At 41.0% G+C, this 18,743-nt stretch overlaps 1 protein-coding gene across 7 annotated transcripts in view; it reads right to left on the bottom strand.

Annotated features, from left to right (window-relative positions):
• Positions 1-17,249: 17,249 nt before the first annotated feature.
• POLQ (DNA polymerase theta) overlaps positions 17,250-18,743 on the bottom strand; it is a 103,723-nt gene continuing 102,229 nt past the window's right edge. For 4 of the 7 annotated variants that reach the window (XM_079766683.1, XM_079766684.1, XM_079766688.1 and 1 more), the window contains one exon: positions 18,175-18,741. In XM_079766683.1, coding sequence (XP_079622809.1) covers positions 18,389-18,741 — 353 coding nt within the window. In that variant the 3' untranslated portion in view covers positions 18,175-18,388. The other 3 variants (XM_079766685.1, XM_079766687.1, XM_079766686.1) reach the window with 2 other exon arrangements.

Below are 18,743 nucleotides of genomic sequence, written 5' to 3'. Positions count from 1 at the left end.
TGTGTGCATGCACGCATGCACGCGCACACATACATACCCACACACACACACACACACACACACACACACAGCGTCAGCATCAGCATCGTTATCTTTGGCAAATGAGTACTATTGATCCATGTAATTCTTTATATCTCTCATAACTGTGTACATGTCTTGCCTCTGTCTTAGAACATAAGAAAAATACTCCTAATAACTTGGACAATGATAGAGAAAATGACTCTGAGCCTTAGTTGTCATCAAAATGATATTCTATCTGCTAAGGTGGCATTGGAAAATAAGGCTTGCAAACCACGGCCTCTCCAAGTTGCCCTCCTGTCCCTCTGACTCCCTTCTTGTTATCCCAGGAGAAAATGGGCCTTGGCACTCCCTTCATCATTGGGAACCTAGACGTGTTTGTTTTTCTGGTTCTAATAAGCAATAACTCTTACCAGGAAATGATCCATTTGTCCTGGAGTTTGGAGGGAAGGATGACTGATTTATCATTTATTTTAATCCTCCACAAAAGCAGGACTACTGATTTTGCTTCCTGCACGTCTCTGAGACCCAGATTTAGTGTCCCAGTCACCAGCAGGGTTGTTGTCTGACAAACTTTGGCAGGACAGTGGCAGAACTGAATGAGTTGTTTTCCAGTAATTCAGTCACAGACATTTTTTTCAAATCTTTTCTATAGCCTTTGAATGACATAGCTAATAAATCAGGATCCAGGTCTCTAGTCCTCAAAGATCTTAAGGCGTTGATTAGAAGGGAACAAATTTGCTGCTGGGGTCCTTTTATGTGACCCATGTGACTAGTTTTAAAGGTACCATCTATCGGCTATCTGAATAAAGGAGGACCTTGACTTTGGAAAAGGAAAAAATATAGATATGAAGGAAATTAAGATTAGCTCTTTGAGATACTTGGTTATAAAATGTTTGGCAGAGGGAAAAGGAAGAGGGTCTAGAAAAGTAAACTAAAAATGTTCTCCTTGGTTTAGGATCATTGGGACAACCAGGAGCAAACCTGGGTGGTTACAGCTGCCCCTGTGGGAAGACATGGTAACTTGGCCACTTTGGAAGGGCAATGCCAGAGTAGTCAGACATTCCCATCTGGCTCTTTGCATCCAGAGAGGAACATGAGAAGCCTTCACGGCTTCCTCACCTCTGTCCTTTATAGCCTCAGCCTCATTTTTGACTAGATACTATCTCACACTCACACTGGCCCAAGTGCTAGAAATACTTGCCAGTAAGTTGTGTATTTGGATGCCATCGTCCCTGGGAGCTTGGGTGTCACATAACAGGTTTAGTGTATATATTTGCAGACAACATAACCCTGTAAAGATGAAAGGCAGAATAGGTAAGGCCTGACTTGGGAAAAGAAGAGGAAGTGCCAATTGGGGTGGAGTGGGGAGGGACATGGAAGCCAGAGTGTAGGGAGTGATTCTCAACGTTGGCTGTACATAAGAATCACCTAAGGAGCTTTTAAAATTCCCAATTATATTGAAATCTCTCAGAGTGGGAACCAAACATCAGTATTTTTTAAAGCCCCCAGGTGGTTTCAGTGTCCAGCCAAGGTTGATGACCACTACTCCGTGGCCAATTAAGGAAGACATATTTGTCTACCTCGGTTGGTGTCCAAGCCCCACTTCCAAGGGGCCAGGGAAGGCCAGATGTAGGAGATACGGTGTTAGCTGGATTCATATTCATTTTGTGTCACAACCCAAAACAAATGTTTTGTGCAAATTTCTGACCAGCCAGTGCCCCATTAACTCTTAGCTCTTTGTGATTTTCTCCTATGCAACTTGGCCAGTAATTATTCCAATTCAAACATCTAGGTTTTGATTATCTTATACATGTGACATCACAAAACATCAGAAATATGAGAAAATCAACAGCATGTAAAGCTACGTGGAAAACTAACTCTCAGTAGTTTCATAGTGGAAATACTCTAAACAATCTTACTAAATCAGGTCCAGATTTATTACTCATTCATCGTTTGGAGGAGATATGGGTGCCAGGTACCGGTACTGCTGTAGGTATATTTTATTGGACTTGGTCTTAGCAAGAAGGGAGAACAACTCTTCCTTTTTCATTGTTAGCTCCAAGGGCCACTTGGATTCATCTTCTTAGTAACTGGACATGCATTTAACGGGAGAAGAAGGCCTATAACTCACTCTCTGGCCTCCAGTGCCCTGAAAGAGTGCTTTCACCTCCAAAAAGGGAGAGTCCGCCTATCCAAGGCAGTAACACTCAGTGAGAAAACTCACAGACTTCTCTCCTCTCACACTGCTCCCCTGAGAACTGGCCCACCCTTCTCAACTGCAAAGTCAGAAAATAAACTAGGTGGTGGTTATGGACAAGTGTACACAGGATCAAAATCTCTAATAACGTATAATTTTTAGTACTTAATTATGTGATGTTTTATTCTAGGAAATAAGAAACAGATGATATCATTGATGTATCTTTCTTTCATCTTCAGAATTTTTGCATCTTTTCAGAAAATGACAAAATACTATTTTTCTGTTTCACTCAGCAATTGTGACTATACTTAAAATTCTTGTAGTCTGTAGAGATATCAATAAAATTGTATATGTTTGTACATAGATGCTCTCTTATGTTATGATGTGATGAACTACTAATAATTTTTGTCAAGTTAAATATGGACAGTGGTAAGACCCACATTTGCAACACCGTGAACCATAGTTTTACAAATTATAATTATTTTTTAAAGGCAGGGAGATGGGTGGGGGAGCAATGTATATCATATATATTTGAACTAAAAAAAACACAAAGGTATAAAACAAAATACAAATTCCCTAAACTCAAAAAGGATAGAAATAGCCATTCAAAATTATCATCAAATTGGAAGATATGTAACTCTTTTAAAATTTCTTTATTGATTAAGGTATTACATATGTGTCCTTATTCCCCCATTACCCCCTACCCCCCCTATTCATGCCCTTACCCCCCTGTTGTCTGTGTCCATTGATTAGGCTTATATGCATGCATATAAGTCCTTTGGTTGATCTCTCCCCCATACCCCCACCATCCCCTACCTTCCCTGAGGTTTGATGTTCTGATCGATGTTTCTCTGTCTCTGGATCTGTTTTTGTTCATCAGTTTATGTTGTTCATTATATTCCATAAATGAGTGAGATCATGTGATATTTATCTTTCTCTGCCTGGCTTATTTCATTTAGTATAATGCTCTCCAGCTCCATCCATGTTGATGCAAATGGTAAGAGCTCCTTCTTTTTTACCACAGCATAGTATTCCACTGTGTAGATGTACCACCACAGTTTTTTAATCCAGTCATCTGCTGATGGGCACTTAGGCTGTTTCCAAATCTTAGCTATTGTGAATTGTGCTGCTATGAACATAGGGGTGCATATATCCTTTCTGATTGGTGTTTCTAGTTTCTTGGGATATATTCCTAGAACTGGGATCACTGGGTCAAATGGCAGTTCCATTTTTAATTTTTTGAGGAAACATCATACTGTTTTCCACAGTGGCTGCACCAGTCTGCATTCCCATCAGCAGTGAAGGAGGGTTCCTTTTTCTCCGCATCCTCTCCAGCACTTGTCTTGTGTTGATTTGTTGATGATAACCATTCTGACCCTCATTTGCAACACCGTGAACCATAGTTTTTCAAAGTATAATTACTTTTAAAAGGCAGGGAGATGGGTGGGGGAGCAATGTACATCATATATATTTGAACTAAAAAAACAACAACAAAGGAATAAAACAAAATACAAATTCCCTAAACATAAAAAGGATAGAAATAGCCATTCAAAATTATCATCAAATTGGAAGATATGTAACTTTTTATTGGAAGATTTTGCAGATAATTTTTGAGGATGTTGACTGTTTTCACCTTTGGTGAACTCTAAGTTAAACCTTAGCTTGGTGGGAGTGCAAGGAATAAACTGAAGCTGAATGAGATGTACTTAGGGCAATCACACCTTACTCCCTCACTTCCTTTAGAGCGCACTTTAAAAATAAGCTATTGTGAGCTTACACCACCACCTAGTGGTTATAATGACCATTCATTAACCCAGCGCCTCCAAAAGTCCCCCAGAGAGTGCATACTCCTGCTCCTCTGGCTTTCATCTGCACAGTCCATGCCTCTTCAGGTACTTTCTTTATACTGTTACCTACACTGTGGCATTAGCCAACCCATTATATTCCTCCAAAAGCTGTCTAATTATTTCAGGAAAATTTTCCCATCACCACAATTTCCCTACTACTTTTTGTTCCATATTAAAAAGAAGAAGAAAAAAAACACACCAAAAACAAGAAACTAACCCTAGGCTAAAAAATGTTTTTCGATTAAAAGTACAAATATAAAGACAGATGCAATAAAATCCAAATGCACAAGTTTCCCTTCAATCATTTTCGTAAAGGATCCATTTACCTCACTCTCCACATATCTGCATTCAATAGTTGGGGTGGGGCCCTGTAGTCCTCACTTGCTAACTCAGCCTCACCCAGGCAGGGGCCCCCTTGGGGTTCTCTATCATGTCCTGGCCCCTGAGTCAAAATGTTCAGCATCATGATGTCATCACTTTTTCATGAGAATTTTTTTCTTTTAATATGAGTCATTTTTATAACCTTTTATCTTTGACTTTTGAACTTTGTTTTAAAGACCTTTCCATCTACACAATAATAAACATTTTCTTACATCTTCTTCACTTTTATAGATTTATTTTTTATATCAGTCTTTTAATACATCTGGAATTTTGGGCTAGGGATCTAACATGATCTTTTGACAAATGGATAACATACCACTACACCTCTATTTTTGAATGACTCACCTTTTCACCACTAATTTGAAATGACATTTTCACATAGACATACATATATCTGTTTCCTAAATTCTCAAGTAATCTATTTATCTATTTCTGTGTTCTTTATTTTATTTTATTTTATTGTTTAAAGTATTACAAATAGTAGTACATATGTCTCCTTTTATTCCCCATTGACCTTCCCCTGGCCCCCCCCCCCCAACTCCCCTCCCCCCAGCACATGCCCTCAACCCCCATCCCCCCACCCGTGTCTTGCGTCCATTGGTTATGCTTATATGCATGCATACAAGTCCTTCGGCTGATCTCTTAACCCCCACCCCAACCCTCCCCAGCCTTCCCGCTGTAGTTTGACAGTCTGTTTGATACTTTTTTGTCTCTGTATCTATTTTTGTTCATCAGTTTATAATGTTCTTTTTATTCCACAAATGAGTGAGATCATGTGGTATTTTCCTTTCACTGACTGGCTTATTTCACTTAGCACAATGCTCTCCAGTTCCATCTATGCCATTGCAAATGGTAAGAATTCCTTCTTTTTTATAGCAGCGTAGTATTCCATAGTGTAGATGTACCACAGTTTTCTAATCCACTCATCTGCTTATGGGCACTTAGGCTGTTTCCAAATCTTAGCTATTGTAAATTGTGCTGCCATGAACATAGGGGTGCATATATCCTTTCTGATTGGTGTTTCTAATTTCTTGGGATATATTCCTAGAAGTGGGATCATTGGGTCAAATGGGAGTTCCATTTTTAATTTTTTGAGGAAACGCCATACTGTTTTCCACAGTGGCTGCACCAGTCTGCATTCCCATCAGCAGTGTATGAGGGTTCCTTTTTCTCCGCGTCTTCGCCAGCACTTGTCTTGTGTTGATTTGTTGATGATAGCCATTCTGACAGGGGTGAGATGGTACCTCATTGTTGTTTTGATTTGCATCTCTCGGATGATTAGAGACTTTGAGCATGTTTTCATATGATTCTTGGCTTTCTGTATGTCCTCTTGTGAAAAGTGTCTAATTAGGTCCTTTGCCCATTTTTTGACTAGATTGTTTATCTTCATTTTGTTACGTTGTATGAGTTCCCTGTAAATGTTGGAGATTAAACCCTTATTGGAGATAACATTTTTGGAGTTAATGTTATTATTGATAGGTACTTGTTTGTAGCCATTTCTGTGCTTATGCCTGTGTTCCTTCCTCCCTTTCTAGTTCTCCTTTTTACAGCATTCCCTTTAGCATTTCTTACATTGCTGGCTTGGTAGTGATAAACTCCCTTAGCATTTTTTTGTCTGCAAAACTCCTGATTTCTCCTTCAATTTTGATTGAAGTCTTGCTGGATAGAGTATTCTTGGATTCAGTCATTTGCTTTGTATCACTTTGTATACTTCATTCCATTCCCATCTAGCTTGGTGTGTTTCTGTTGAGAAATAATTTGATAATGTGATGGGGAATCCTTTGTAGGTAACTCTCTGTCTATCTCTTGCAGCCTTTAAGATTCTCTCTTTATCATTAATATTTGCCATTATAATTATGATGTGTCTTGGTGTGGGTCTTTTGGGATTCATCTTGCTTGGAACTCTCTGTACTTGTGTGACTCTTTTCTTCCCCATATCAGGGAAGTTTTCTTCAAATATATTCTCTAATCCTTGCTGCTCTTCTTGTCTTTCTGGCATCCCTATTATATGTATGTTACTTTGTTTTGTATTGTCCCACAGCTCCCTTTGGCTCTCCTCCTGCTTTTTAATTTTTTTCTCCTCTTGGTGTTCAGATTGGACTTATTTCTCTACCTTATCTTTTACCTCACTAATTCGGTCCTCTGCTTCTTCTAGTCTACTGTTGAAACCTTCCATAGAGTTTTTGATTGTAGCTATATCACTTATGATTTCTTCCTGATTTTTGCATAGGTTGTTAATTTTCTCGTCCATCGAGTTTATGAACGTATGACCATTACTGAATTCTTTTTCTGTCATATTGCATGTCTCAGTTTCATTTATTTCCTTTCTGGGCAATGCCTCTTTTTCTTTCCTCTGGGGACTGTTTCATTGTCTCCCTATTCTAACTATCACCAGAAGGTCCAAACACCGAGTTACAGGGGCCTGAACCGTGTGCAGTGGGAGCGTCACACCACCCAAGTGTCACTGAAGAGCTCCGACACTGAGATGTGTGGCTGACGTAGGTTGGTGGGAGCCACACACACCGAGAATCAGAGTCACCCGCACTCAGTGCAGCCTCGTGCACGCACCTAGAATCAGGGACCCCGCATGCGCCATGCTGAAAAAAAATTCCCTGTGGGCGTATGTTGAAATCATACGCATGTGCATGTGCTGATAATCAAGTATCTGAGTCTCTGTTGCTTGGTGCAGCCTCGCGTCGTGAATCAGGGTCCCTGTATGGGCGTGCACCAAGAACTGAAGTCAGAGGTGCTAAGTGTGCATGCACTGAGAATCAGGGATCCCGTGCACGCACGATGAGAAACAGAGTCCCCACGTGTGTGCACCAAGAGTCAAGTCACTGGTGCTCAGTGCTGCCTCTCACGTGGAGAATCAGGGTCTCTGGTCTGGTTGGGGGGCCTGGTTGCACAGTCACCCTGTGTCAGCGGGAGGCCCATTCCTGTGCCCCAGGAAACAGACTCCCTGTGTCTGCATGCCCAGAGTCAAAGTTAAATCGCACAGCCGACACAGGAAGCCTACTCGCGCTGAGCGGGTCTGGCAGGCCCTATGCTGCTGCAGTGGCTGGCAGGGAGGGGGATAGGCTCCGTGACTCACAGTAATCTAAAGCCAGGATGTCTGGAGTCTTGGTGTCCATGGGTCTGCAGGTCTTTGTCCCGAGTGGTTGTAGGGTCCTGGCTTGAGTCTGAGACCAGAGTGGGTGGTGGTGAGGCTAGGATCCTAGTCGCAAGCAGTCCTGTTCTTCAAGATGGCATGGTCTCTGCACCTGCACTGGCTGCCCCAGTGTCTATGGTGGCAGCGGGGTTTCGCAGTTCAAGACTGCACAGTCTGGCAGCCCCCCGGAAGACCTGCAGGATCTAACTGTCCCTAGCTCTCACACACACACCACACACGTCCACACACTCCTCTATCGCTCCCTCACTCTCTCACACATTCCCCCTCCCTGCCTTCTTGCCAGTTGCCATCTTCCAATCCCCTATTTCTGTGTTCTTATCAAACTGTTAATTATAGCTTTACAATATGTCCTAATATGTTATAGATATCTTTGATATTTTTCAAGTTTGATAGGTATTGATTTTTTTTCTCTAGGTGCATTTTAGGATGTTATTGATCTTTTAAAAAAATCCCTGTTGAAACTTTGATTGAAATTATAGTAAATTTGCAGGTTAATAAATAATGATTTTTTTTTTCTGGCGTCACTTCCTTTAGGATATCTTAATTCTTTTTTCACAACCATTTTCCTTTATGTTGATAATTTTGCCTTCACCAAGTTTTTCAAGTTGCATGTCTAGAGTATTTCAGATGGCATCAGTATCAATATTTCCACAGACAGCTATTTCTTCTAAAACTCTATGTTCGATTTGAATTTCACTTATAGAGGTACCATTTTCCACTTTTCTGATGTACTTGCATCTTATTTAGCCAGTTTTTTCTTTTGATTACACAGTTTTTTGTAAAATGCCACAGATTTGACACTGGGAGACATGAGACAATACTGCTTTACTGTCTGTGTGCAAAGTGAATGAGGAGTGTGCGGTGACTAATCATGGATAGACTTTGAAATAAGTGAGGTAATTGGTAATTGATCATGATGCATGCACTAGTTTTCTACTAATGCAAAAAAATTACTACAAACTTACTGGCTTAAAACAATAATAACTGAGATGGTCACTAAGATGGTGACATAGGTCATTCCTAACTTCACTCCCTGTCACAAGAAGAACTAACAAACTGCTCATGAACAAGACACCACTGAAAAAAATCCTAGAAGATAGGAGTGCGGCTGAAGGGTAAGAGGGGCAGCTACCTGCTAACCATACTGTGGCTTCCCCAGGCCTGCACCACACCACACTGAGAGGTCTCTCCTGAGCCTGAGGTTCCTCCAGGAAGACAAGAGAGCCCAGGGTGCACATTGAGCATGTGGGTCCCTTCTTGGGAGAACCATGATGGTCTTGCATCACTACAATCTCTGTGGAATCTGCCCATGGGAACCTGCCAGGCTTGTCCACTGGGAATCAGACTGTGACAGAAGTGGGTTGGGGCTCGGAACAACCAGTGCTCAGCTCTTGGCAGACCAAGTCTTACCTACAAAGCCCAAGTAGCAGTCTCAGCCAGAGGCTTTGCTAATCTGCATAGCTAAGAGGGTGGTGTAGTTTGACCGGGGAACTTAGTGAGGTACAGGTCTGCCTCATTCGGGACCTCAAATAAAGAGCCTTTCTGCCCCTGGAGCCTGGTGCCCGCCCACCCCACCCCCTCACACACACACTCCCCCCACCCAGTCTGGGCAGGGGAGCTGAGTCATCCCACTGCTCAGTGTATATCCAGGCCCCACCCAGCCAGAAAGCCTGGCCAGAACACCTGGACGCTGTGTAGCCTCGCAGCACTGGAGCGGGCAGGCCTCATGGTCTGCAGAGCAAAGGCAGTGGCACAGTTCTGCCAGGTGACTCGGGACACAGGTCAGCTTGGATCAGGACCACAAAGAACCTTGCAGGCCTTGGGGCCGGTTGCCCCACTATGCTCAGGCAGGGGAGCTGATTCATAGCCCCAACCCACTGATGAGTATGACTCCTGGTTCTGCCCTACCTGCCCTACCAGGAGGCCTTACCGGAACCCCTGGGATGCTGCTTGGAGCCAGCTCCATTGCTCCGCCTGGGAGCTAATGCATAGCCTGCCCACTGCTAAGCACAGCTCCCAGCCCTGCCTGACAGGAAGTCTGGCCTTAATACCTGGAAAGCTATGTAGCCCAGAGAACTAGGAGTGCAGTTCTGTGTGAGTGAAGACCCCAAACAAAGAGTCCTGGCAGCCATGGAGTCAGCTCTGTCACTCCACCTGGGCAGGGGAGCTAATGCATAGCTTCACCCACTGATGAGGGTGCTTCCAGCCCCACCCGACCCGGAATCCTGGCCTGAGCACCTGGGAGATGGTGTGGCCCAGCAGCATTTAAGCAGAGAGCCCAGCCAACACCTCAGCCCATCTAGCAGAGACAAATTGGCAACTCTGTCTAGCCAGACAGTCTGGTGCACAGATATGTTTAATGAGCTCCCCAAACAAGAGACTTGTCAGCCATGGCAACTGTCCTGCAAGCCCACCAGGGAAAACTAATCCATAACCCTGTGCACTGCTGAACACTGCCTCCAACCCTGCTAACCAGGAAACCTAACCAGAGCTCCTGGGAATCTCACCCTGCAGCCCTGATTACAGCAGCACTTGAGTGAAGAGCCTGACGGGTGGCTCTGCGTTTGCAATGCTAACAGTGGCCCAGTCGGCCCTGGTCCATGCAGGGTTGCCTGTTTTGATTCCCAAACAAGAGCTTTCCCAGCCTTGGGGCCTGTTTGGGGCACTTCTCAGGCAGGTAAATTAATTCCTAGCCCCCTGCTATAATAGCCTTCACACACTCCAACCAGCCCCACCCCAACCAGTGACCTAAACAGAGCACATGAAAAACTGCACAGCACATCCTACAACCCTGCTTACAGTGGCACTTGAAAAGACAACATAGCCTGGGCCTATCTCCATCTTCAAAGTAAAACTGGTGGCCTCGTCTGGCCAGAAAACTTAGTGCACAGTCTAGCCTGATTTGGGTCCTCAAAGGATGAGCAGTGCAGGCCTTAGAACTCTTCTGCTGCCCCCAGAACAGGGAAGCTAATTCATAACCACGCCTACTGCTGAGTACAGTTCCCAGTCCCAATCATCTAGAAAGATGGACCCGGGGAACCCATTCTAGAGCCTTGCTGGGGCAGGGAACCAAGCCAGACGTTCTATCCAACTGTTCTCAGCCAGTAGCACCCCTCTCCCTTCAAAATCAGTGGCCTTTCCCCAAAATAGACCCTGATAGCGAACCCCACAAGCCCAGTGACATTACCAGCTGACTCGTCCAGAACACGAAGCCAAGCAGAGTGGTAAAGAACTATCTGTACCAAAGTAAACATGTAAAGTCTGGAAAAGGGAATTGCTTACTCAAATGCAGAGAAACCAAGGATCACAAAAAAAATCAGGTAAATAGAACACTACCAAAGGAAACTAATAAAGCTACAATAACTGACCCTAAAGAAATGAAGAACACATAAAGAATTCAGAATAATCCTCTTTAAGAAGTTTAAACTACAAGAACACACAGACAACTGAACAAAATTAGGAAAACAATGCATGAACAAAATGAGTTTAACAAAGAAATAGAAACATTAAAAAACCACACAGAACTACAAACAGAAATTCTAGAGCTGACAAATACAATGACTGTACTGAAGAATTCAACAGGGAGCTCCAACAACAGACTCAACCATGCAAAAGAAAGAATCAGTTACCTGGAAGACAGGGCATTTGAAATTATCTAGTTAGAGGAGCAAAAAGAAAAAAGTGTGAAGAAAGCCTATGGGACTTAAGGGACACAATAAAACAACAACAACAACAACAAAACCCCCCACAATATAAACATTATGGGAATCCCAAGAGAAGAGAAAGGGACAGAAAATATATATTTAAAGCAATATGACTGAAACCTTTCCAAACCTGGAAAGAGAAATGAACATCCACATCCAAAGAACCCCAAATAGGTTAACCTGAAATGGGCTACATTGAGACATAATTAAATGGTCATAAGTTAACAATGAAGAAAGATTTTGAAAGTAGCAAGAGAATAGACAAGTCACATAAAAGAAGCCCCCATGAGACTATGGACGGATTTCTCAATGGAAACTTTTCAGGCCAGAAAAAAATGGGATGATATATTCAAAATATTGGGGGAGGTCAGGGGGACCTGTCAACCAAGAATTCTATATCTGGTAAAGCTGTCCTTCAGAAATAAAAAAGAGATAAAGATTTTCCTGAACAAACAAAATCTTGAGGGAATGCATCACCACCAGACATGCCTTACAAATATGCTAATTGGGAGTTCTTTGAGTGGAAGTAAAAGGATGCCAATTAATGTCATAAAAATATAAGAAGGTAGCATAAAAGTCAATGGAAATGGTAAATATATATACCTAGATATTCTAATATGGTAATGGAGGTAATCCACTTACAACTCTAGTTTAAAAGTTAATATAATAGCCCTGACCGGTTTGGCTCAGTGGATAGAGCGTCGGCCTGCGGACCGAAGGGTCCCAGGTTCGATTCTGGTCAAGGGTATGTACCTTGGATGCGGGCACATCCCCAGTAGAGAGTGTGCAGGAGGCAGCTGAATCGATGTTTCTCTCTCATCGATGTTTCTAGCTCTCTGTCCCTCTCCTTTCTTCTCTGTAAAAAATCAATAAAATGTATTTTTTAAAATAAATATAATAAATGTAGAAACCATAACTACAATAATTTGTTAATGGATGTATAATATAAAAAATATGTCAACTGTAACATCAATAACCTAAAATCTGAGGGGAAGGAGCAGTAAAAGCGTAAAGTTTAGGAATGTTACAGCAGTCACTAGTAAGTTGTTATCAGTTTAAAATAGGGTATGATCATTTTGAGATATTTTATGTAAATCTCATGGTAACCATAAAGGGAAAACCTGTAATAATTACACAAAACATGATAAAGAAGTCAAAGCATACTACACTCAAAATATATCAAAATACAAAAAATACAGCAGGATAAGAACTAAGGAACAGTGATCTACAAAACAACCAGAAAACAATTAACAATGACAATAATAAGCTCTTACCTATCAAAAATTACTGTAATGTAAATGGTTTTAATTCTCCCATCAAAAACATAGAATGGCTGAATAAATTAAAAAAGAAGATTCAATTATATGCTGCCTACAAGAAGATACTCACTTTAGCCTTAAAAAGACATGCATAGGCTGAGAGTAAAAATATTTCAAGCAAATTGTAACCAATAAAAAGAAGGGGTAGCTATACTTATATCAGGCAAAATATACTTTAAAGTAAAAATGGTAAAAAGAGACAGAGAATGATAAAAAAGCTCAGTCCATCAAGAGGATATAACAATTGTAAATATTTATATACTCAACAGTGAAGCATCTATATATATAACACAAAAACTAACAGAATGGAAAGGAGAAATAAACAGCAAACAAAATAATAGTTAGAGACTTTAATACCCCACTCTTAACAATGGATAGATTATTCAGACAGAGAATCAATATGGAAAAAACAGATTTGAACAATGCTATAGGCAAAATGGACCAGACATATAGAGAACATTCTATCCAACAGCAGAATACACATTCTTCTAAAGCACAGGAGGAACATTTTCTAGGACAGACCATAGGTTAGGCCACAAACAAGCCTTAGCAAATTCAAAAAGACTGAAATCATATTAAGTATCTACTCTAACCATAAACTAGGAATCAATAACAGGAAAAAACTGGAAAATTCACAAATACATGGAAATTAAATCACACTTTCTTGAACACCCAATGAAGAAATTAAAGGGGAAGTGAAAGAGTATCTTGAGACAAACAAAAATAAAAACACTACATATCAAAACTTATAGGATACCGTGAAAGCAGTGCTAGGAGGGAAGTTCATAGCAATAAATACCCACATTAAGAAACAAGAAAGATCTCAAATCATCAACCTAATTCCATGGCTCAAGAAAATGGAAAATAACCCCAAAGTTAGCAGAACAAAGAAAATAACAAAAAATTAGAGAAGAAATGAAATAGAGAACAGAAAAACAATAGAAAAAATAAGCAAAACTAAGAATTGTTTTTTAAAGAGATGAACAAAATTGACAAATCTTTAGCTACACTAACCAATGAAAAAAAGAGTACCCAAATCAACAAAATTATAAATGAAAAGAAGAAACATTACAACTGATACCACAGAAATACAAAGGGTCGTAAGAGGCTACTATGTACTATCAAGGGAACAACTAACTATACTTCAACAAACTGGACAGCCTAGTAGAAAAGGAAAAATTATTAGAAACAACTTACCAAGACTAAATCAAGAAGAAATAGAAAATTTGAACAGAGCAATTACTAGTAAGGAGATTGAAGCCGTAATAAAAAACCTCCCTAAAAACAAAACCCTGGGACCAGATGACTTCACTGGTGAATTTTGCCAAACATTTACAGAATAATTAACACCAGTCATTTCAAACTCTTCCCAAAAAACTTAATAGGAGGGCATACTCCCAAGCTCATTTTATGAGGCCAGTATTACATTGATACCAAAGCCAGAAAGGACACTACAAGAAAAAACAAAAATTATAGGCCAATATCCTGATAAATATAGATGTTAAAACATCAATAAAATACAAGCAAACCAAATTTAGCTGCACATTAAAAGGATCATTCACCACAATCAAGTGGGATTTATCCCTGGAAAGCAAGAACGATTTAACATACGTAAATCAATAAATGTGATACATCACATTAACAGATTGAAAGATTAAAAAGTCGTGCCCGGTTGGTGTGTCTCAGTGGTTGAGTGTTGACCTATAAACCAGGATGTCACAGTTCGATTTCCAATCAGGATCAGGGCACATGTCCGGGTTTCGGGTTTCGGCCTCTATTTCTAATAGGGGGCCTGCTAGAGGCAGCCAATCAATGATTCTCTCATCATTAATCTCTCTTTCCCGCTACCTTCTTCTCTGAAATCAATAAAAATATTTTTTAAAAGAAAGATAAAAGGTCATATCGTCTGAAAAGATACAGAAAAGGCATTTGACAAAATTCAACATCTGTTAATGAAAAAAATTCTCAACAAATTAGGCATAGAAAGAATGTACCACAACATAATCCATACCACACACATATTATAAGTCCACAGCTAATATCACAATCAATGGTGAAAGGTTGAAAGCTTTTCCTCTAAACTCAGGAACAAGAAAAGGTGCCCACTCTCACCACTCCTATTCAACATAGTACTAGGAGTCCTAGCCAGAGCAATCAGGTAAGAAAATGAAATAAAAAGCATCCAAATTGGAAAGGAATAAGTAAAATTGTATCTATTTGCAGATGACATAATTTTATGTTTAGGAAATCCTAGAATCCACCAAAAAATTGTTAGAACTAATCCACAAATTCAGTGAAGTTGCAGGATACAAAATTAACAAACAAGAATCAGTAGTATTTCTATGTACCAACAATAAATTATCTGATAAAGAAAATGCTCCCTTATACAATAGCATCAAAAAAACAACTTGGGAATAAATTTAAGCAAGGAGGGGAAAGATCTCTACACTGAAAACTGAAAAACACTTATGAAAGAAATAAAACACACACACACACACACACACACACACACACACACACACACAGAAAGGCATCCTGTGTTCATGGATTTGAAGAATGAATACTGTTAAAATGTCCATACTACCTAGAGTCATCTATAGACTCAATGCAATCCTATCCAGTGGTATTTTTTCAGAAGTAGAAAAAACAATCCTATAATTTATATGGAACTACAAAAGACCCCAAATAGCCAAAGCAATCCTCAAAAGAACAAAGCAGGAGGCATTATACTTTCTGACTTCAAGCTATCTTATAAAGCTACTAGAGACCCCGTGCATGAAAATTCATGCACTGGAGAGGGGAGTCCCTCAGCCTGGCCCACCCTCTCTCACAGTCTGGGAGCCCTCAGAGCCTAAGACCATCGGAAAACACAGATATTTACAATACGATTCATTAACAGTAGCAAAATTACAGTTATGAAGTAGCAACGAAAATAATTTTATGGTTGGGGGTCACCATGACATGAGGAACTGTATTAAAGGGTCGTGGCATTAGAAAGGTTGAGAACCACTGTTCTAGAGGCTGCCTGGATTCCTTGCCTCATGGCCCCTTCTTCCATCTTTGAAGTCAGCAGTGCAGCATCTTCAAATCTTAATCTGACTCTGTTTCTGTAGTCACCTCTCCTCCTCTGACTCTGATAATCTGCCTCCTCTTATAAGGCCCTTTGTGTGTGTGGTTTTTTTAAAAATATTTTAAAAATATTTTTATTAATTTCAGAGAGGAAGGGAGAGAAATAGAAACATCAATGATGAGAGAGAATCATTGATCGGCTGCCTCCTGCACACCCCCAACTAGGGATCGAGCCCACAACCCAGGCATGTGCCCTGACCAGAATTGAACTGTGACCTCCTGGTTCATAGGTTGACGCTCAACCACTGAGCCACGCTGGCTGGGCAAGGCTCCTTGTGTTTGTATTGGAACCACCCAGATAATCTCCCCATCTCAGGATCTCTCTACTAAATCACATCTGAATGTCATTTTTCCATGTAATATACCATGTTCACAGGTCTTAGGAATTAGAATGTGGACATCTATTATTTACACAGTGATCTGTGTCCCGAAGAGCTACCAATGAAGTTTGAACTTTATGCAATTATTCAGTTACTATACCTTGGTAACTAAAATTTGAAATGTGTTGTAGGGCACTAGTGTTATTTAAATAAACCATGATTACTGGAATCTGTGTATAACTGAATGAAGCAAAGCAAGAGCTACCTGTTTTAAGTCCAGCTAACAGGTCAAAAAGGATGAGAAGATGCATGTGATTGCCCTAGCTGGTTTGGCTCGGTGGATAGAGCGTTGGCCCACGGACTGAAAGGTCCCAGGTTCAATTCCAGTCAAGGGCACATACCTCTGTTGCAGGCTCGATCCCTGGCCCAGGTCAGGGTGCATGCAGGAGGCAAACAATTGACATATCTCTCTCACATCAATATTTCTCTCTCTCTCTGTCTCTCTCCTTCCCTTCCATTCTCTCTAAAAAAATCAATGGAAAAATATCCTCATGTGAGGATTAACCAAAAAATAAAGAAGATGCATGTGACTGCACATGCAGGGCCATGGCTGTAGAACATGAGGTGGAAGTGACCTATATGTCTGCACCCATATTTGAAGAACACTCATAAGTAAATAGATCAACCTTTCTCTTAGGCTGGATCTCAAGGCCACCAGAATACTGACAGCGCTATAGCTTGTCTCTCTGAAAAACATGGTATAGGTGAATATGGAAACCTTAAGAAAAAATGATAGAACTTCCCTCTTACCTCTGCCATCTTCTGCCCAATCCCCCTCCACCCAAAAATACATGTCTAAGGCTCTTGTGCACTAATACCCAATTACTGACAGTGTATCACACTTTGTTTATAAAGCAACTGTCTTTTTAAAAATTTCTGATTAATAAACATAAAAGAGCTCTTTTGATAACTGATTGAGGATATAATTCACATTTCCTATGTTTAAAGAGTTGAGTAAACTACAGAATAAGTAAATATGGGACACTGCTTCCTGAGACTCTTAGACCAAACACAATTTAAAAACTGAATTGCTGATAAGAAGTTTCTCATAAATACATTTTATTTTAACATAAAATGGTCAGTTATACACCTCTGACTGGGATTATTAAAGTACAATCTTACAGGGTGGGGATTCTAACAATGCCACAAACGCAGACACACACTAAGAAGCTGACAAGAGGGTTTTTCCTGCCTGGCCGTATTATATTAACCTGCAATACAGACATCTGCTCTGACAGGACAGGGTATCTCTTCAAGAGGTGGCGCTTGTTTTATACCTAAGTGCTGCAAACACATTCATTGCATGAACGGAGGAGAAGAAAGGAAGAAAAAATAGCATTTTATGAAAATCCAATTCCTTGACTGCATCCACCACTTTATAAAATTCGTTATTAGCCAATGCTATTTAAAAATACTACTTCAGTAGTCTTAAATTGATATTGGAGAAAAGTCACACACAAGGCCTGACCCTGGTGTCATGCGTGAAATCAGATCCTTATGTGCCTGTGGCTCCTGTTGGGAGTCTGTATCACAATTGTCTGAGTCCTGGAGGGGCTGGAAATACCCCTGAGGTAGTGGTTCCATCTTTCTCATGCTCATCCAGACAGGCGAGGACCCAAAGTGCTAAGTGCGTATTTCGAGCTCGTGTGCCGAACCTGTTTAGAGCCACAGCAAATTATAAAAGGCAATTTCACAGATACTCTTTGAGAGTGAATATAGTCATTGAACTACAAGAGAATAAACTCTCATACACATTTTGAAACTCCCATATAAAATTACTATCCCGAGTCCATCAGGACTTGAGGGTTTCTGTTTTCATGAAGTAGGTGAAAGGGTAATCTCCGTTCCTTCCAGGTAATGGTACCTGCGCAGGCTTCCCTCTCAGGAGGCCTTAACCAGCTGTATGTTCACACATCAAAGTCCTTCAGCTCTCCCCAGCTGGCACCTATTTTCACTTTCACTTTCAGTTTCACAGAAAGTTTTAAGGCATTTTCCATTTCATTCTTGACAATCTGAGCAACCTAGGGGTCGGGGTGCGGGAGGGGGACATAAAAAAGAGGTTAACAAACTCTCTGCCTAATCAAAGAATGTTCCCCACCCCACCCACTGAGGCAACAGGCCAGACTGGAGCTCCTCACCTGCTGCTTGGAAGTGACTTGGGAAGAGCCAGGCATCCCAAGTCTGCACTGACCAGCAGGAGCTCTGCCAGTTTCAGCTAGAATGCTCGGAGCTTTGAAACCCTCAGGACAAGGCTCCAGATTCTCCTCTCACTTCTCCCAGACAAAAACATCCCTGCACCAGGAATTTCTTTAACAATAGTGTGACACTGTGCACTCTTAGTTCTTTCTCTACCAGTAAGGACCCAACATTTATGGAGCCACCGTAGGGCTGGGGAAGGGTTCCAGAAACCTCATACATCTTAGCCTGACCCATAGAGTGCCCGAACGTTCTATAGAATGGAAAACACTGTACAAATACCTGAACCACATCCTCTTCTGCCACTTCATATAAGAGTTCATCATGGAGTTGAAGGATGAAGAAGCCTCCTCTGATTGGACGGAACATCCCTTGCAGTTTTCTCTTTGGTAACAATCCT

Source organism: Cnephaeus nilssonii (genome assembly GCF_951640355.1).
Source record: "Cnephaeus nilssonii genome assembly, chromosome: 3".
Taxonomy (NCBI): Eukaryota; Metazoa; Chordata; class Mammalia; order Chiroptera; family Vespertilionidae; genus Cnephaeus; species Cnephaeus nilssonii.
Note: the sequence above shows the minus strand (reverse complement) of the source record. Positions and strands in the feature narration are given on the sequence as shown.